At 44.3% G+C, this 21,277-nt stretch overlaps 1 protein-coding gene across 3 annotated transcripts in view; it reads left to right on the top strand.

The window, feature by feature from the left end:
* Positions 1–21,277, top strand: part of itgb5 (integrin, beta 5) — a 192,249-nt gene that overhangs the window by 153,520 nt on the left and 17,452 nt on the right. For 2 of the 3 annotated variants that reach the window (XM_085986494.1, XM_085986496.1), the window contains 3 exons: positions 4,329–4,551; positions 8,197–8,297; positions 14,263–14,382. In XM_085986494.1, coding sequence (XP_085842620.1) covers positions 4,329–4,551; positions 8,197–8,297; positions 14,263–14,382 — 444 coding nt within the window. Of the gene's footprint in view, positions 1–4,328; positions 4,552–8,196; positions 8,298–14,262; positions 14,383–21,277 lie in introns of those variants that run through there. The other variant, XM_085986497.1, reaches the window with a different exon arrangement.

Below are 21,277 nucleotides of genomic sequence, written 5' to 3'. Positions count from 1 at the left end.
TGTCTTCACACTGTTCCCTTTGGGGAACTGTATGAAGTGGTGGAAGGATTTATGGCCATGATTAACGCTCATTCCGTGACCGTAACCATCTTTGAACCAGCCATTAGGGCGGTTAGTCCTATGGCGGGAGGGTTTTACGGGCTCCCACAAGCTATACAAGGAGGGGGGGCCACCCACACCCACGGACGCAAATATCCCACTGGATGTCAACCCAGAATTTAGAGCCGGTGCTCCGACTCCACTTGCCGGGACTGTCTGGAGCGGGGTTCGAAACCCTACCCTAATCTGGCCCAGCAGCGGGGATCCTACCGCTATGACAAAGGCCCAATCCGATTAGCAACGTGAAATGGCAGCATAGGGCTCCAGTCACGGGGAGGGAAAAGGCGCAGGAAACGTATGGGTGTCACCTTTTGTGCGGAGTGGGCCTTTTGCGTAGCAGTAAGCATCCCCGCCGCTGGGCCAGAAGGAGTAGGGTTTTGAACCCCACTCCAGACAGTCCCGGCAAGTGGAGTCGGAGCTCCAACTTTAAATTCTGGGTGGACATCCAGCGGGATACTTGCGTCCGTGGGTGTTGGTGGCCCCCCCCCCTCAGATGGGTTGTGGGAGCCCGTAAAACCCTCCCGCCATAGGACTAACCACCCTAATGGCTGGTTCAAAGATGGTTACGGTCACGGAATGAGCGTTAATCACGGCCATAAATCCTTCCACCACTTCATACAGTTCCCCAAAGGGAACAGTGTGAGGATACGTACGATGATGACCTCTTGCGCAATGCACCTCCTTGGACCCTCAGTCGCAGATGCGAGGGGGCAAGTCGTGCAATTGTTAAATTTTTCATTTTATTGACATGTAAAATGTTGGCCCAGTAATTCCCTTCCAAATGCGTGAGTACGGTCGGGGTACTTACGCATCTGGCTGGATGAAATGCCGGTTTTCAGCATGCACAGTGCATGTGGGGAAAACCGGCATTTCCTGTCCTCTGAACGAAGGGGTTCAGAGGCAGAACGCGTGCGACTGCACAGGCAGCGCGTGCGCAGTATAATTCGCCGCTTTCATTAATGCTTTCAGTGAGGTCAAGTCATTACAACTTACACATGAAAAAGCATGGGTACAGTTGCTCCAGAGGCTGCGGAGGAAGATATTTATTATCGTGGAGCTTCTGAAAGTATGTATGTCTGTATATATTCCTTTGCGTGTTATGTATATATTCCTTTACTTATGTGTATGAATGTATTATTTAATTATGACTTTCAGAGAAAGTAACTTATTGGAAAATCATAATTAAAAACATACATTCATACACATTAGTAAAGGAATATAAAACATACATACATATACGTAAAGGAATATATGTGGACATACATACATAACTCATTCTCACATTCCATTCACACAGCCACAATCGCTCCTTCTACCTACCGTTCTGAAAACCCTTTTTAAAAAAAAAAAATTTTTTAACTTTAAAACTTACTTAAAATTTCTTAAAATAACTTCCCTCCCTTTCCCAAACAAAAATATTGCATTTCAGAAGCTCCACGATAAAATATATCTTCCTCCGCAGCCAATGAACAACTTTACACTTGCTTTTTTCAAGTGTAACTTCTAAGGACTTACCCTCACTGAATCCATCATTGAAATCCACAAAGTTCACTGCACAAGCGCTGCCTGTGCAGTCGCATGCGCTGTGAATAGACCTCGGGTCTGGAAATGCCGGCGTTCCCCGCATGCGCTGTTCCTGCTGAACGCCGGCATTTCCAACGGCCAGATGCGTGAGTACCCCGACCGTACTCACGCTTCTGGCCGCGAATTTCTGGCCCAATGGGTTTATTTCACACAAAAAATTTAAATTAATCAAGATTATTTGGACCTTTCCATTCACTACTAGATTTGCCAATTGGTGTCACTCTTGTCAGAGACCTGAATCTTGGGGCAATGTATCAGATGACATTGAGTGCTGCTGTGCACGGCTGCTGGGCCCAGCAGCAGCAAAGATCACAGTGGCAGCAGTGTTCATTGAATGAGTTAGGACTGAAGAATATCTGTATACTCTGCGCTAACCTTTGAACATTTACGAGTCACTTAGTGCAAAAAATAAGGTTTTGCATTCCCAACAAATCGGCAAACTAATGCAATTGTCTCTGAGTAAATCTTCTCTGTGGCAGCTCTACACTGGGTTTCAGCATGTTAGGAACATTTTGAATCTCAGCCTAGATGTAGGTCTGTAGTGCTATTTTTCATATCTAATATTTGGGTTCCTTTACAGTGATGCGATTTATGGGCTTGCATGAAATATTGGGGTAGAATTTGGACCTCGTTAGGCCCAATTTCGAGAATCAACATCCTGCACCACAAGGACGCCTGAAAAACGTTCGACCCAAAATTATGTCAGACCATTTTTTAGGCGTCCCTGGCAGCTGTCCAAAAAAGGCTCTTATATAGACACATCATTTACATAACACCTGTTTTGAGCCCCTTCACCCAAAGTGGTCTGCGCTGAGCGGGGGTAGGCGTTGAGCCTACCGCACTCACAATTCTTCAGCCTAAACAGGACCACCAACGAAAGGTACGTTCCTGTGGAGCCAGGAGGAGCAAGAGGCTCCCTCCTGTTCCCCTCTCCCCCCACACCCCCTCCTCCGGAGCTTACGTGAAGGCCACTGCCGGCGAGGCAGGTGGTCCAAAATTTGACTCTTCAGTCAGGCAAGCTGCCCGTGGAGGCATGACAGGCGTTGGCAGCTCGCCAATGTGATTATTTACATGAAGCCCGAGAACCAATTTCTAACGATCCTTAGACATTCATCCTCAGGCTCTGGGATCGTTCCCTGGGCCCATTTGGCACCTGAAAACTGGCCTAAACGAATTTCTAGGCCGTTGGCTGTCAAAATAGCTGTGGATGTTCTTACCTGGAATGGGCAGATTTGGAGCCCCCTTTGGCAGTATCCATCATATCTGCGTGCATGGGCTAATCCCTGGCAGATTTTCCAAAGTCAGTCTTATTTTAAAAATTGTGGCGGGCTTCCAGTGGGAGTCCCACCTGTGCCGACAAGCTTGTTTCTAGGGGAGGAGATGCGGAATGGCTGTTGCCGGCCTCAAGTACCCGCAGTGGCAGAGCCTGGCTGGGTGCCTCCAGGGCAGCTGAAAACCAAATCAATTTTTAGCCAAAATGTTTAAAATCTCAGAACTTGGGAGTATAATTGATCACCCCACGATCAATTACACTCTCTTTTGGGGAATTTAAATTTTGAATTTCCCTCCACCCACCATAGCATTCCTTACTGCAGGAACACACCTGTGCTTCCAGTATCTACAATTTGGCAGATGTTGAATGCAGGGCTAGGGGGCATATTTTAGATCAAGGTCTACATTTGGAATTTAAATTAAATTTAGTATGGCGCTGCCATCACTCCAGTGGAATTCCCAAAATAAGGGTGCAATTTTCCACTCCAGTTCAGTTCCTCCAGTGGAAAACCTCCTCTCAAGTCTGAACAGATTGAAACTGGACAACGTCCACATTTGGGTCAATTCAAAACCCATTCTGAAAATCACCAAACCACACAAATCGGAACTTTTCTGAGTCTCTTCAATTTTTATTTGAATGTGGGTTTGGCTTTCATTGGCTCACCTCCAAAAAAAATTGATAATTAATGTATTAATATGAAAAAACAGAATAGAATGGCTGGAGCCATCTGAGTGTAAATGTATCAAAGGAACCAGCAGACCTTTAAAGCTATTTGAATATCTTTCATTGTGTATGCAAATTTTGTGCAGATTGCTTCAAATAAAAGTGTTGGCTTCTGGTATGCTGGAATCCACACTGTTTAGATTCCAAGGTAGATTACAGTGTCAGTGACCGAAGAAATGGTAGCCTGCAGTGCCCAGTGCCACTGGCAGTAGTCTTTAATGCTTGCCAGCAGCAGCACAGAGTCTCTAGCAGTATGGGCACAAACTACCTCATGAGGTGCGTTGGGAGCCATTAGTGCTGCCTCGTTTATAATATTGTGTTGCTGGTGAAATCGGGGCTGATACCAGTAGCAGTCCCATGGTATAAATGCAACAATTATTGTTAAATTTTGGCTGAAAGTCTGAGAGAAGTCTTAAGAATAAACATATTTGTATGTGAGATCATCATTAATCTCCTTCAGTTAAGTAAGTCCCCTCTCAACTTCTTTCAAGAACAGCTTTGAACATCTGCATACCTGTTGCCCAGTGATTACTCTAGTTGCTATGAGATCTGTCACGGGTGTCAAATATTCCCCTTAACACATATTCCTGCTAACAGCATAACTATTAACTGCCATAGAATATTTCACTCTGCCTTCCTCTGTTCTCAGGTCATGGAGAGTGTCAATGTGGTGAATGCAAGTGTCATGCAGGCTGGATTGGGGACAACTGCAACTGTTCGACAGAAAGGGACTCATGTCTCTCAGATGATGGGCAGATTTGCAGCGGTAGAGGAAACTGTGCATGTGGCCGATGTTCGTGTACTGAACCTGGAGCATTTGGGGATACCTGTGAGAAGTGCCCAACCTGCCCCGATGCCTGTGGCACAAAAAGGTACAGCTCAAACCCCTTCAGTCTGCTTAGTCAAATGTGCAAGTTCTTTGTGTTTACTGTAATTAAAGGAATGTTGGATTTGAACACTTTTATTAAGTAGCAAGGCCCGACTATATACTGACAAATCCAAATAAGGCAAATATTACTTGTGCTTTTTGCTTCACAATTTCGATTTCCTTTTTGAAAAAGCAAACATTTTTAGTTCAACTCAATTAGAAGAAACTGTAAGTAGCAAAATCAAATTGTGCTGTAGGGCCCCTGATAACCTAGTGGTACTGGACCATAGAGGCCAGTAGGTCCTCAACTCTGATCCCCAGTTTGTGCTCAACTTGCTGATCTCAGCTGGGGCAACAGTTGGGTAACTTCAACACCTTTAAGCTAGCAAGAGAGAATTCAACCAGCTGACCCCTGCTACAAATTGTGTCTGTCTAAAATTGCGAGAGAACAGGATCATGCTTTGCTGTGATGCTCCTTATAGTTGCATAGCTTGCCAAACTCACAGTCCAGGTCAGACATAAAGAATATTCACTTGGGCAAAGTACTGGAGGGTTGCTGGTACCCATGGAAGTGTACTGCAGAAGAAGTTGGTACTTGTAGGCGAGGAGAAAGTTGCAAATTTTGAGTTGCTCACTAATATTGTTACTGTAAGAAAGGGGTGAAGTAATGTCTTATGGCACAGGTCTCCAGATCTGCAGATCTTTGCTGAGACACTGCTGAGGAATGCACGACAATCCACGCATCACAAGCCTTCTGAAATTGCCTTTGTGCTTAGCCTCCAAATATGGAGCAACCTGAGAATTCAGCAACATGTACAAAATATCATGAGATCTGCATGAAAAATAATCAATAGATGAGCTCACCTCCCTAAAACTTCCTTTGATCTGCTGTCCAGACCTGTTCTATCCAGTCCTCAAGGCCTGGAGCCTCACACTGGAGTTGACACTGAATAAATCATAATTAGCAGAGAGAGCAGCACGATTGTATCTTATGCATTTGCAATCTGATCCTGCTGTTGTACACGGTCCCTTCACTGCTTTTGCTGGGATAAACTTAAATATAGATTTGAGAAAGGTGTCTCAAGGATGACATTGATTGACATTAAGGTCTTTTAGATGTTTTCTTAATTTCATAGCTGTGGTTGAAGAGTTGAAGGGCAGTGCTTTCCCAGATTTCTTTTTCGTGTATAGAGTTCCGAATAAATGAACATAAGCTTCAGATTTGTCTGTTGCACCACACCAAGTGATTCCCAGTACACGTCATGCCCAGTGAAGGAGTGTGGTCTTTCTTTGGGTTTTGCTCATTATATGTTAATGATGATAATAGCTATTTAAAGGTACTATACGGCTGCATGGGAGTGAATTTCCTCAGGGGTTCTCCCGATCGGCCATCATAACTTTGGCAGAAGCCCATTTACGCCACCACCACTTTCTCAGGGCAACTAGGGATGGGCAATAAATGCTAGCCTTGCCAATGACTCCAGCATCCTGAGAATAACTTTTAAAAAGCTTTATGTGCTAAAATGTTAGATTTGCCTCAGCTGTCAGAAGATTTTGCCTTCAGTTTTAAAATTACGTCTTAAGCTTCATGCGCTCTGAGCAGTTGTAGAAATAATATCTTGCTGATACAGGTATCATTACAGTCCACCTTGGGTATTGAGGACTAGACAAATCACGTAATAACTTCAAGTGAGGGGTATTAAATTTGGGGGGGAAAAACAAGGAATGCAGGTGTGCACTCAATAGAAAGGTGTGGATGAATAGGGAGACCTAGGTTTGAATAACTAATTCCCTGAAAGTGTCAGAGTAAGCAAGTAGAGCCATAGCTACAGTAATGCAGTTTTGAGTGTCACATTACAGAATGCTGTAGAGAGCGTGGATTTATCATGGTGATACCACGGATGGGAAACTAGAGTTAGGAGCAGAAACTTAAGATATAGGACTATTTTCCCTGGAGCAGAGAAGCCTAAGAAAAGATTTAATAACAAAGGTTTCTCAAATGATGAAAGGGTTTTGATAGGCTGAATAGGTAAAGACTGCTTCCTCTGGTTGGGGAGTCAGGGACATGGGGATAAAGATTGTCACTAAGAGAAAGAAGAGGGTTTGAAAGATATTTCTTTGGAGCGAATTGTTAAACCATGGACTGCTTTGCCACAGAAAAAGGGCAAATTGACTTCAATGGAAAAGAAAATCGGGTGGAGTGTAAAACTGGTTATCATTTTGCACTAGTGCACAGGAAAATTTTTACCCCAGTCTCTAGCACAGTGATAACAAATATACTGAGTCCTGTATATGACAGGACAGGAGCACAACCACTGAAACCAATGGTTCCTTACTAGAGAACAAGGACAAAGTACCAGAAAGGAGGGAGATGACTGAATCTTTCATGTGTGCAGATAACGCAGACCTCTACAAAACTGGTATCATAAGAACTTAAGAAATAGGAGCCAGGAGTAGGCCATACGGCCCCTCGAGCCTGCTTCACCATTCAATAAGATCATGTCTGATCTTCGACCTCAACTCCACTTTCCCGCCCAATCTCCTTGATTCCTCTGGAGTCCAAAAATCTATCTATCTCGGCCTTGAATATACTCAACGACTGAGCATCCACAACCCTTTGGGGTAGAGAATTCCTAAGTTTCACAACCCTCTGAATGAAGAAATTCCTCCTCAACTCAGTCTTAACAGTCCCTTATCCTGAGACAATGCCCCCCAGTTCTAGACTCTCCAGCCAGGGGAAACAATCTCTCAGCATTGTGTCAGTGTGCATGGATAAATTTAAACATTATTAACATATCCAACACCTAAATACAGGATTCCACATATTCACAAAGGCACGTATCTCTTACTACATCAATTTGCCCGCGCACACAGAGACCAATACTTAGGGCTGAAAATTAACTTCCAAAAACAGGTGTGTTGCGATCGGGTCAGATGTTAAAAGTTTTTAAATATCGACCTCACCTGCCCACTTCCAGGTTTAACGGAGGCGGGACAAGGGGTGGATTGTTCACTTAAATATTTTAATGAGGCTGGCAGCCTCTTAATTTAACCTGTTTTGCCTCAGGAAAGCCTCAGGAAACCCGGCAGCTTAAGGGAGGCGAGGACAGCTTCAGGGAGACGTGCCTTACAGCACTACTTGTGGGCCAGGAGGAGCAGGAGTGCTTTCCCCCGGCCCCCCAAGCTTCCCCGACCCCCCATACAAAGACCCCCGGGATCGGGGATTGGACCCTCCCGCCCCCAGGGTCGGGGATCGGAACAACTGCTCCTGCAGCCTGCTTCCGAGTCCTCTCCGCCCGACTGGAAGCCAAGCCTGTAAATCAGGTTGACTTCCAGACGGGGAACCTGTCAAGGAGAAAAGACGCACACTCTGGAGTCCAAAACTCCACCTCCACCCCGCCTATGCAACCCGCCCCTGTAAATGTCCATGCCTTAGTCTTCAATCTGCCTGATACCTGTGTTCTCGCTCCATTAAAGAGATGTCTGGACGCAAAGTTTAACACCCACAGAAGTTACTCTTGTCTTCATTTTGAATGTTTGGGTAGAATGCAGTGCTTCACAAAGATGTGCCTGACTGCAGAATGACCTGCTTTATTTTTCGTGTTGTGAAAGCAGAAAGAATAATTCTATGTCACTGTGTTTGTTGCAGGGAGTGTATAGAGTGTAGATTGTTTAACTCAGGAAGACTGGCTGACAATCAGACTTGTCAAAAACTCTGCAAGGATGAGATCCTGACAGTGGACATCCTCAGTAAGTGAATCCTTTTTTTACTCTAAAAAAAAACCATAATTAGTGTAATTACTTTTACATGATGAAACCTAAAATCATTGATTATAGAGTGATTCTCGACATTTGAATTACTTTAAATCAAAAACATTACTGAGAATGATAAAATAACATATTTTGCACGGTGGGGCGTCTGTCCATTTCTGTCAATTGTTCTCAGTACTTTGAATCCTTTTTTCAATAGTGAGTGGTTATAATGTGGCGGCAACTGTTCTGGATAGGTTACTGAGCCCAGTCTCATCTATAGTCCTTATTTAAACAGAGTCAAAACTCAACAGTAAATGACAAATTCAAACATTTTATTGTCCATGTATGCACTTTACAAGTTGTGTGCAGAACTGTATAATACTACAGGGTACAAGCCTGCTGAGAATGTCTATAGGAGCTTTTACATTTAGAACTGCAGCCAACAACAAATGCATGGTTCTTCACCATTCACTGCAGATAGAAATGTAAATTGACCAATTTGCCCTATTGTAATGACAGCCGGTCCCACTTTTTTGCGTGCTGCCACTTCTGCTTGGTGCCTGATGGGGAACAGCACTGGCTGTAAATATAAATGGGAGAACAGTGCCTACAAGCCAGTACCGTGCCGCTCTTCTGAAACCAGTGCTGCAGTGTAAAATTGCATTATGTGAGAAAGTTATCACGAGACTTAATTTGAATAAAATCTACTAGACTACATTGCTACAAAAACATCAGTATTAGTAGCCAAGGGAACAATACTTAACCAGTCTCCCCGGTGCCATCCTCGCTGTCGCAGCCATTGATTGTGAGCTCACCCTGAAGTGTCAACTTCAATTACAGACTTATATGACACACACACAGTAAACCTTTGTTTTGCACTGCTCCTAATAATAATCTCCTTTGTGAGCCCTGAGGGGCTATATTCAAGTAGTGTTCAAAATTGGTGCGAAGTGGTCAGCTCGACTGCAAATTTGTGACAGCGTGAGGCTGGAACCATGTTGAGACCCAGGCCTCATTAGCATGCCGCCAGTGAGCAGGCTGGAATTTTTTGGAGACATTCTTGCTCCTCCTGAGCCAGCCAAAAAGAATTTGAAAGCTTCCGGGACTGTTTTTTGAGCAGCCTCTAGCGGTCGCTTTAAGGACCGCTGGTTAAACCACTCAATGTCTGATACAACTGTACGGAGAACGCACAACGCATGCTCTGCCCATTTGTACTGGAAATTTGCAATCAAGGCCCTACAACCGGCGTAGGCTCCTGATCTGCATATTGAAGCAGCCTTCAGCCTGTTTCTGGGGGGTGGGCCGCTCATCCATTTACAGGCCTGCCTGAAAATTGCATCGGGCAGGCCTTGGGCCCCAATGGGGCGGCCGAGATTCAACCCCCTCCCCCAGTTTTCAATTGCTGGATGCCCATTTTTCAGATAAGAAACAGGTGGCCAGCAGCTGAAAATTGCCTCCTACCTCTCCTCCACTTGATATAGGAAACAGGAACTGCATTTAAGATGGCATATTGGGAGCTCTGAAAAAACAAGAGGAAAGTTCAAAGGATCACTGAATAGTATTGACACAAGAAATGTTGCAAGGGGGACAGAGGTTAGAGAGACTAGAAAAGAAAGAGCAATTGCTTATCAGATGACAAGCAATTTCTTATGAGAGATGTGCTGGAAGACCTTCCCCCAGATATGGGGGAAGTATTCACATCTTGAACAGGTTTGGGCTTTATAGAGAATTAAGATTTGTTCAGGGGGAAAAACACAAAAGCGGAATCCAAACTCCCTGGAGATAATTTTAGCAGCAGAGATGTGGGAGTACTATTTGACGTCAGGGAACAAAGAGATGCCAAGAATGTCAATAAATTGTTTGTTACTGATTTTATTCTCACGGTGCAGGATCCTTTTGCATTTCAAAGTAAGTTCTAGAGAAAGGATAAGGTAACAGTGCAATCGATCAAAGGGCAAAGATAGAGGTGCCATTACATTTTGTGTGCATAAGGAGTAATGAAAGATTCTGGAACCCATAACTGATTTATTAATTTAAGTTAAAATTCAAAATATTTATGTACCATATTTCAAGAAAAAGGCATTGTCAAAAAAGTGATCTGCATAGCAAAATTATGTACAGGGCTAGCTTAATAAACAAGGAGGTAAGTCTCACCTCCTGACTCCATTATCAGTTCTCTGTACTTTCCTCCTGCTCCTGCAGTATTTTTAATTGAAGGCAGCAACTGAAGGTAGTAGTAAATATATAGTATTCTGATACATAACTATTACTATACTGAATATGGTAATAGTTATGTATCAGAACATTAGTAGCTCCACAGTAATATGTAGGAGAAAATGTTAGAAATCCAATGCAACTTTTTACTTGAAATAGGTAAATGAACAAACCAGTAATCATGTAATAGCATCTCTGTCTTTTCCATTTGATTCATTGTTTTGTTGCACTGTCGCCCAGTTAGAAAAGGAGAAGATGGGATTTTGAAATCTGAGCTTAAATAAAGAGTAATTTTCAAAAAGCATTTGTAGGGCATTTAAAACTCCTCAAGGTCAATCTTCCTAGAACTGTTTTAACCATGGGATTATAGGAACAATCATTCTTATAACCAATTATTAATAGTAACTATAAAGTTGCTCCTTAAAATTGCATTGTTGATGCTGTTTCTGGCTGAATACCTGAGATTTTCCCACCAGCAGTAACACATGATCTGTGTTGGTACATTGCAGGCTACCTGTGAATAGAATAGATGGTGTAATCAATCATATAGGCACATCCCAGAGCCTGGGGAAACCATCAGTGATATAAAGTTGTTGCTGTCTCTCTGAACTGTTTGTCTACATCCCGAGAAAATGGTTGGGCTGACAACTCTTCTACCACAGTGCGTCATTCACCTCTTGAATGCAGTAGGGCATGGTGTCCTATCGAATAACTGCAAAAATCCTCCTCTCCCAAGTAATTGGAATGGTTCAGTAGTAAAATAATATTCAGAGGCATTGACAAATTAATACAAGTCAGATAGGATACCCTTTAGCCATCTTCTACTATTTCACAAACTTCTTTTAAGTGGCTGACTAGAAAACCATAAACTCCTTATACACAGCTTCCCATTGGGCTCAGGTTCATTCTCTTTTTATTCTGCAAGAACAATGGCTGCATGATGAATGCAAATGCTATTTTTCTATCCTGCTTGGATTTGCCATATATATCCCATATAATCTACTCCCGAACCTGAATCATACTTTTATTCTTGCATAAAAAGTAATTATTTGGATCTAGCCACCAAATACTGGCTTTATTGTGTCAGCTCAGTAGGTTGCACCCTCCCCTCTAAGTCAGGAGGTCATGGGTTCAAATCCCAATCTAGAGACTTGAGCAGAAAAATCTCGGCTGAGATCCCAGTGCAGTACTGAGGGAATGCTGCACTGTCAGAGGTGCCGTCCTTCAAATGAGACATTAAACCGAGGCCCCGTCTGCTCTCTCAGGTAGATATAAAAGATCCCGCAGCACTATTTCGAAGAAGAGCAGGGGAGTTATCCTTGGTGTCCTGGCCAATATTTATCCCTCAATCAACATCACTAAAAAAACAGATTATCTTGTCATTATCACATTGCAGCTTGTGGGAGCTTGCTGTGTGCAAATTAGCTGCTACATTTCCTACATTACAACAGTGACTACACTTCAAAAAGTACTTCATTGGCTGTAAAGCGCTTTGGGACATCCGATGGTCGTGAAAGGTGCTATATAAATGCTAGTCTTTCTTTAAATGCTGATTTCCACCTACTGGCAGAAAGCCAGTGTCAGCATGAGTACTGTTTGATCTAGATTTATGGCTAGTATTACATTTTCTGTATGGTAGTAAGTCAGTCAGAATTACTGACAGGTTTAGCATAGTCCAACTAGGTTCAGTGAACAGGACAAGCTGTTTATTATCATAAAGAAATCACAAGAATATATATCAAAAATGACCTGAATTATTGTAGTGATTGTAATAAAAGGTAAAACCCCAGTGTCCTATTTCTAACAACCAACCAATGATCTTTGCACTTAGGCTCAGCCATCAATAATTAGGCTGCACTAATACAATTCAAAGAACCTTTTTAAAAGGCATGCAATTAGTAGATGACGATTAAAATATGATGCTTCGCACTCAGAAGGTGGAACTTTCCCTTGAATGGACCAGTCTTGCATTTTTAAACAAAAGGTTGTCAGTTTATTTGTAGGAAGCCACTTAATTCAGTTGAAGTTTAAGGCATTTATAATTTAGAGTGGTGTATCTGGAAAAAGTTCCTGAATTGTGGCATTTTTGATGATAGCAAATTTTGTTTTAGCATGCTACTTCATGCTATTTCAAAAGTGTCATAGAGTTATACAGCACGGATAGAGGCCCTTCGGCCCATCGTGTCCGCGCCGGCCATCAAGCCCTGTCTAATCTAATCCCATATTCCAGCATTTGGTCCGTAGCCTTGTATGCTATGGCATTTCAAGTGCTCATCCAAATGCTTCTTAAATGTTGTGAGGGTTCCTGCCTCCACAACCCTTTCAGGCAGTGAGTTCCAGACTCCAACCACCCTCTGGGTGAAAAAGTTCTTTCTCAAATCCCCTCTAAACCTCCCGCCCTTTACCTTGAATCTATGCCCCCTACTTATTGACCCCTCTACTAAGGGAAAAAGCTCCTCAGCATCCATCCTATCTATGCCCCTCATAATTTTGTACACCTCAATCATGTCCCCCCTCAGCCTCCTCTGCTCCAAGGAAAACAAACCCAATCTGCCCAGTCTCTCTTCATAGCTGAAGCGCTCCAGCCCTGGTAACATCCTGGTGAACCTCCTCTGCACCCTCTCTAACGCGATCACATCCTTCCTGTAGTGTGGCGACCAGAACTGCACACAGTATTCCAGCTGTGGCCTAACCAGTGTTTTATACAGCTCCATCATAACCTCCTTGCTCTTATATTCAATGCCTCGGCTAATGAAGGCAAGTATCCCATATGCCTTTTTTACCACCTTATCCACCTGTTCCGCCGCCTTCAGGGATCTGTGTACTTGCACACCCAGATCCCTCTGACCCTCCGTCTTGCCTAGGGTCTTTCCATTCATTGTGTATTCCCTTGCCTTGTTAGTCCCCCCAAAGTGCATCACCTCGCACTTTTCCGGGTTAAATTCCATTTGCCACTGTTCCGCCCATCTGACCAACCCATCTATATCGTCCTGCAGACTGAGGCTACCCTCCTCGCTATTTACCACCCTACCAATTTTTGTATCATCCGCGAACTTACTGATCATACCTTTTACATTCATATCCAAGTCATTAATGTAGACCACAAACAGCAAGGGACCCAGCACCGATCCCTGTGGTACCCCACTGGCCACAGGCTTCCAGTCACAAAAACAACCTTCGACCATCACCCTCTGCCTTCTGCCACTAAGCCAGTTTTGTATCCAATGTGCCAAGGCACCCTGGATTCCATGGGCTCTTACCTTCTTGACCAGTCTCCTGTGCGGGACTTTATCGAAGGCCTTACTGAAATCCATGTATACCACATCCACTGCGTTACCCTCATCCACACACCTAGTCACCCCCTCAAAAAATTCAATCAAATTAGTCAGACATGATCTTCCCTTGACAAAGCCATGTTGACTATCCCTGATTAATCCTTGCCTCTCCAAGTGGAGACAAATTTTGTCTTGAAATCCTAATGAATTACAGATATTAGTATAGAAAGTATGTTTCATGCAAACTTTACAAAACTGCAAAGTTGCGCAAAAACTGAAATAACACCAACAATATGTAGAAACTAGTAAAAAGAACATTTTTTTCATATTAAATGTAATTAGATGGTTGCTGCCCTTTGGCTGTACATTTCACAGAAAACAATGGTGCTTTTAGCCTGTCCCACTTTGTTGAAGTTGTAGAAATGGAGCTGGCTCTTACCACAGGCCTGAAGATTGTTCCTATCCTTTTTCAGAAACTGATGATCAGGATGCAGTTCTGTGCCTGTACAAAACCGAAAATGACTGTGTCATGAGATTTACTTACTCGGAACATGTCAGTGGAAAATCTGTCCTCACTGCTCTGAAGGAACCAGGTTAGTGTGCTTTCTCGTTTTCGTTCATTTTCTCTCTCTCTCTCATACAGACTCACTCTCATTTCCTCTCACTCATTCACACATACTTATGTTCTCACTCTCTGTTGCACAATACAAAGCCCACATGCACTTTCTCACATGCATATGCTCAATCTAGTTCTCCCTCTGTCTCGTCTCTCATGCTATTTTGTTATTTTGAGCTTGCTGCTAAATAAGAAAATAAGTCATTTATTGTGGCAGACAGGTTTATCATATGTAATACATATAGTGTATATATATATGTGTAGAATAAAAACTGAAAAAGTAAAGTTAGATGTAAATACATAGTGCATCACTACTGTAAGGCAATATTTCAATATTATCCTCTGTACTCATTCGACTGAGTTTTTCCAGAGGTAGTGTTGGATCGATGGCCGGAATTTTGTGGGGTGGTAGCGGGCGCGATTGGTGGCAGGTCGAGTGGGAAAGTTGTTATTTTTGACAACGTGTCAGGTACCCGTTGTCATCCTGCCCCTCCACACGCTTTTCCCCCAGGCGTGTCTGTTATCACGGAGCCGACCCGACCGACAGCAGCGGGCGACCCACTTGAAATCATTACCAGATAGTTTACAGGCACTTAAGAGCCTTTCTTCACTTACTTTTAAAATTTCCTTGCATGGCCACGGGATTCACACAGCTCGGGAACCACGTCTGTCAACCTGAGGCAGGAGTTCCGTGGCCATTGCTCCAGCTGATTACTTGACAGCATGAAATGTACAGTAAAAGCTCCCACCTGACAGATAATCACTTTCCTCGGGCAGAAGCTGTTGCTCAGTCCATTTCCAGCACAGATTCTGCAGGCTGCAAGTGTTTCCAGCAAAGTCTCCATCCAGTGTCACCTCATTGGAAGAACCTGTCTCACTATTGACAGAATTCTTCTGTCATCTGTACTTCACCTGCCATCTAGTCCATCAACATGGGTGCCGTTTATACTCTCTCACCTCGGTCCTCAGAATTGAAGCATGATGAGCCCCAACATCAGCAGTACCAACAACAACACCAACCTTCTCCGCAATCACCTGATGCTGCACAGGGCAGTGGGCACCAGCACCTGAGCACATTGCTGCCCAGGAGACCAGGGATGGCCTCATCATGGCCAGATTTAGTTAACTTTACACTGTACACTCACATGGCTGTCACATGATGCGCCAGGTTGGCACCAGCCCACACCAACACCAAAAAGCATCCCTACAATAGCCAAGCCAGCCCTTTCACAGTCATCACCATTGCGGGGGGTACCATTATGTCTCACCGTTCACTGCAACTCACTAAGCCACTTCCAAAGGTGCACACAAATCTGTCCAAGACCGGAAAGTGTTGAAAATAAAGATTTTTATGTTGGACACCACATTAACAGAAACTTTACATAAACATTGGATAAAACACCCAAGTGGCTGCCCTTGTGTGTTGTTAGTTGGTATGATTGCACTAGGATGAGGGTGAGTGTGAGGGATGGCTAGTGAGATGGGGATGTGATAATGTAGATAGAGAGAGAGGGATGGGTGGAGGTGGAAGGTATGTTGGTGTGAGTAAGGATGTGCAGGAGTAGGGTAGGGAAGGCAGAGTGATGGCTATGTGATGAGAGGCACAGCAGGATGTAGTTGAGTGTGGCTTTGTTCTGACGTTTCCTGATCTAATGAGATCATTGAAACATTTGTGGCACTGCACCCAGGTCCTCCTGAACACATCCCTGCTGTTGACCTCCTCTGCAATCTGCAACCAGGCTGTCTTGGTCTCCTGGGGAGGTCTCTTCCACCCATCGGAAGGGAAGAGGACCTCCCTGCATGCTCTGACTCCCTCCATATGGAGGGAGTCATGGAAGAACCTGGCTGCAGTCCTCTGTCTCTGTGCAGTCATTGTCGGTGTTTGCAGCACTCCAATGTTGTAGTGCACTGACAGCACTATGTTAGATTAAACTTCAAATGTAATGTGGCCATGGTCCCTTTAAAGACCCCGGCTGAAAACACGTCATGAATGATTTCACCAGACCCACTCTGTCCATTTGGGCCGGGTAACGCGCTGGGTGGGCTTAATAAGCCCCATTAAGGTAAGTTCATTTTCTACAGCGGGATGGAGCCAGCAGCGGGGTCACGACCCGCCACGGACACTGGCCGCACTGGTCCCACCCAGGTAGAAACATAGAAGATAGGAGCAGGAATAGGCCATTTGGCCCTTCGAGCCTGCTCCGCCATTCAATGAGATCATGGCTGATCATTCAAATTCAGTACCCTGTCCCTGCCTTCTCCCCATATCCCTTGATCCCTTTAGCCTTAAGAAATATATCCAACTCTTTCTTGAATATATTTAATGAACTGGCCTCCACCGCCCTCTGTGGCAGAGAATTCCACAGGTTCACCACTCTTTGGGTGAAGAAATTCCTCCTCATTTCAGTCATAAATGTCCTACCCCTTATCCTTAGACTATGACCCCTGGTTCTGGACTCCCCGACCATCGGGAACATCCTTCCAGCATCTAGTCTGTCCAGGCCTGACAGAATTTTATAGGTTTCGATGAGATCCCCTCTCAATCTTCTAAACTCCAGTGAGTATAAGCCCAATCGACACAATCTCTCCTCATACGTCATTCCTGCCATCCCAGGTATCAGCCTGGTGAATCTTCGTTGCACTCCTTCCATGGCAAGAACGTCCTTCCTCAGATAAGGCGACCAAAACTGCACACAATACTCAAGGTGCGGTCTCACCAAGGCCCTGTACAACTGTAGCAAGACATCTTTGTTCCTGTACTCGAACCCTCTTGCTACGAAGGCCAACATACCATTTGCCTTCTTAACCGCCTGCTGCACCTGCATGCTTACCTTCAGCGACTGGTGCACAAGAACACCCAGGTCTCTTTGCACTTCCCCTTCTCCCAATCTATTGCCATTCAAATAATAATCTGCCTTCCTGTTTTTGCCACCAAAGTGGATAACCTCACATTTATCCACATTATAGTGCATTTGCCATGTTTCTGCCCAATCACCTAACCTGTCCAAATCGTACTGGAGTTTCATGACATCCTCCTCAGAGCATACCCTCCCACCCAGCTTTGTGTCGTCTGCAAATTTGGAGATATTACATCCAATTCCCTCATCCAGATCATTAATTATATATTGTGAACAGCTGGGGTCCTAGGACTGATCCTTGCGGTACCCCACTAGTCACTGCCTGCCACTCGGAAAACGACCCGTTTATTCCAACTCTTTGCTTTCTGTCCGCCAACCAGTTCTCTATCCAAGTCAATACCTTGCCCCCAATCCCATGTGCCTTAATTTTGCACGCTAATCTCTTATGCGGGACCTTATCGAAAGCCTTCTGAAAGTCCAAATACACCACATCCACTGGTTCTCCCTTATCTATTTTACCAGTTACATCCTCAAAAAATTCCAGTAGATTAGTCAAGCATGATTTACCTTTTGTAAATCCATGTTGACTTTGTCAAAATTCCGGCCAATATCTTTTTTGTTATTCTGTTGTATTGCAGCTCACAAGCTGATTCTTGGGATTCCCCCACTAGCACTTCATTTAAATTTTAAAAGCAAATGAATTATAAAATTATTAATCCTCAGGTTGTTGACTGTCACAGATGCAAAAACTGACCCATGATAAGGCACTAACACACAAATAGCCTCAATTCACATCCATTTGCTTAGCTCATGGTCTAACTCTTAGGCCTCGATTTTAACTGACCTGTGGAGTCGGGATTGGAGGTGTGCAGGGGGTTAAATTCCTGAATTCGGGGGTCCCGACACCATCCCACCCCAAACCCGCCTCCATGTAAGTTTCAAAGGAGGCAGGTACCCATCCCACACTGGGACCCGCCTACCCGAGGCGGGAAGGGATTAATGACAAATAACTGCCTGTTAACAGGTAGTTAACAGGCAGTTTGTAGCCTAATCCCTATTTTAAAGCTTGAAGTGTGGGATTCCCGACGGCTCCAAACCACGCCAAGTTAGAGGAGTCAGGCCGTCGGGTTGAAGGACTTGGAGGGGTCGAGATGTCGGTGTTCAGGTGAGTGATGGGTGCATGAGTGCAAAGGTAAGTGTGTTTGGTGTGTCTGAAATGTGTAAAGAAGTTTAAATTACCTGTACTTATCTTTTTAGCCTTCCTTCCTCTAGGTTTCGGGAGTCTATCATCTAACCGGCACAGAAAGCAGAACGGCTGTGAACTGTCAAAAGTGACAGCCTGCAGCTTTCTGTGCCAGTGAGATTTCTAACTGAGTCTGTGGAGCAGGACTCAGGTTAGAAGTAAGACTGTCAGTAAGGCTGGGCGGGCTCAACAAGGTCAATCAAGTTAAAATCGCGTGGATTGGCCGCATCTCCATAGAGGCGGAACTACAACCCCCAAAGTTGTAGTCCCGCCTCCTTCCCGACTTCTGAGTGAAAATCACCCCCTTAACGTCTGAGTCAGAAAGTTGTGGGTTAAACCCCACTTCATGACTTGAACACATAATCAAAATTGACACTCCAGTGCAGTGCTGATGAAGTGCTGTCCTTTGATATTAAACTGAAGACACACCCTTGTTTGGGTGGATGTTAAAACTCCCATGGCACAACCAAACCCACAAAAAAATATATTAATTGATCACTCACCTCAATGTTGTTGATCTGATCTTGCTGTGTATAACAAAAGTGTTTGTAAAAGCGCAAAAGCAAATGTTTGTGTTGAGCTCCAAGATGCTGGAGAAATCCCCCCACCCCAGCTCCTTCACCAATTTACTTTCAGGTTCCTAATTTCCTCTCCCCTGATCTTCCACCTATCAGGATACCACTGCCTCTGTTTACCTACTCAACAACTCCTCGCTTTGTCTTTGATACCCTCATCCCTACCAAATGACTCACTGTCTTACCAAATGATTCATTCTTTCCCATTCCTGCTGCTCCCCCGGGTACAGCCTCTGCCTTTACTCCCTAAAGTCAGAGAGCCTCAGAGTTCAGCACACTTGGTGCATGACTGACCTCATCATCCACCACCGTATCTGGCTCAAATAAATCAAGCATTACTGCACCTCCCTCTTCATAGTACAGATTCTCCTCCTACTGCAGGATCATCCTGAAGGTAAGGACAATCCATGACTCATTTTCCCCATGATAAATCACCTCCACAAAAGCCCTTTCCCTGCCCTCACTATCTTCACCTGCAACACCAAGTGCAAATAGCTTTTTAATCTCCAAGATTAAGGCAATCTACCCACCTATCTCCACCTCCTTCTCCTCTTTCCCCCACCCGCCTCCATGTATCTGACCTCTCTATAGCCCCTCGTTCACCTCAGCTTTGACCACTCCTTCATTACTCCTTCAATCCCCTTCCCATCCGATTTCTGACCACTCAGTCGCCTTCTTATCCAACTCCTGACCCCTTAGTTACCCTTCCTAGTTCCTATGCTTGCCAATATTCCACCCTTTGCTCTGGCACTATTCCTCTACCTTTTAATAATTGCAATTATCGCCCTCCATCATTGTCCATCCTCTTCAATACCTGCCTCCCATTGAACTCTGTTTGAATTCCTCCAGTCCAGTTTCCAAAGTGTGGCGATTGCCCTGACAAATTCACCATTGACATCCTCTGTTACTACATTATTTGTCACTACCATCAGCTGTGACTCAGTGGGTAGCACTCTTGTCTCTGAGTCAGAAAGTTGTGGGTTCAAGTCCCACTCCAGGGTCTTGAGCACAAAAATCTAGGCTGACACTCCATTGGAGTGCTGCACTGTCGGAGATGTTGTCTTTTGGATGAGAAGTTAAACCGAGGCCCTGTCTGCTCTCTCAGGTGGATGTAAAAGATCCCATGGCACTATTTCGAAGAAGAGCAGGGGAGTTAGCCCCAGTGTTCCTGGCCAATATTTATTCCTCAACCATCATCACTAAAAAAAAAATAGATGATTTGGTCATTATCACATTGCTGTTTGTGGGAGCTTGCTGTGTGCAAATTGGCTGCCGCGTTTCCTACATTACAACAATGATTACACTCCAAAAATACTTATTTGGCTGTAAAGCGCTTTGGGATGTCTGGTGGTCGTGAAAGGCGCTATATAAATGCAAATCTATCTTTTCTTTTATCTTTCCTTGTCTTCTTTGATATCTCCATGGTATTTCACACCATCCTCCTCCACTGCCTCTCCTCCATTGGACTGCCCTTGTAAGGTTCTGACTCATATTTTTCCCAACTCAGCAGGCATATGTTCAGCAATGGCTTCTTGTCCTGCTCCTACAAAATCACCTCCGGAGATCTAACCTCTTTGGCTTCTTCCCCTTCATCGTCTACATGCTGCCCCTCATTGACATCATCTGTAGGCATACGGGTCACCTTCCATATTAGTGCTGACAATACCCAGCTCGACCACTCTCACTACTTCACTACACCCTGTAACAACCTTTATGCTGTCAGACTACCTGTCTGATATTAAGTTGTGGATGAGTCAGTATTTTATCTAATTGAATGGAAAGACTGAAGCCATTGTTTTTAGTCCATGCCAGAAGCTCTGCTTCCTTGCCACTGACTCCATCCTTCTCCCAGGCTACCTGCTGAGGCTGAATGAGGCTGTACACAGTCATATTTGACCCAGAGTTGAGCTTCAAACCCCATACCTATCCATCATCAAAACCACTTCCACCTTCGAAGCCCATTTCTTCATGCAATTCCTTGGTCACCTCTCTTAACCCCCTCACGAAGAATCGGCATCCGCTCCTTTAATACTCTGTGAAACACCTTGGGAGGTTTAACAATGTCAAAGATGCTAAATAAGGGCAAGTTGTAGTTTTTGAAATATTTGTTAGTAATAATGCTTTGCAGAGAGGTGTTCTGAAAATAAAATTGAGTGGCAATTGCATGGCACTGGAATTTGAATTCTGCATTTGCAG

The sequence above is a fragment of the Somniosus microcephalus genome, chromosome 4 (assembly GCF_052327205.1).
Source record: "Somniosus microcephalus isolate GS21.2 chromosome 4, FLI_Smic_1.0, whole genome shotgun sequence".
Taxonomy (NCBI): domain Eukaryota; kingdom Metazoa; phylum Chordata; class Chondrichthyes; order Squaliformes; family Somniosidae; genus Somniosus; species Somniosus microcephalus.
The sequence above is the reverse complement of the archived record's forward strand: the minus strand, read 5'-3'. Positions and strand labels throughout refer to the sequence as shown.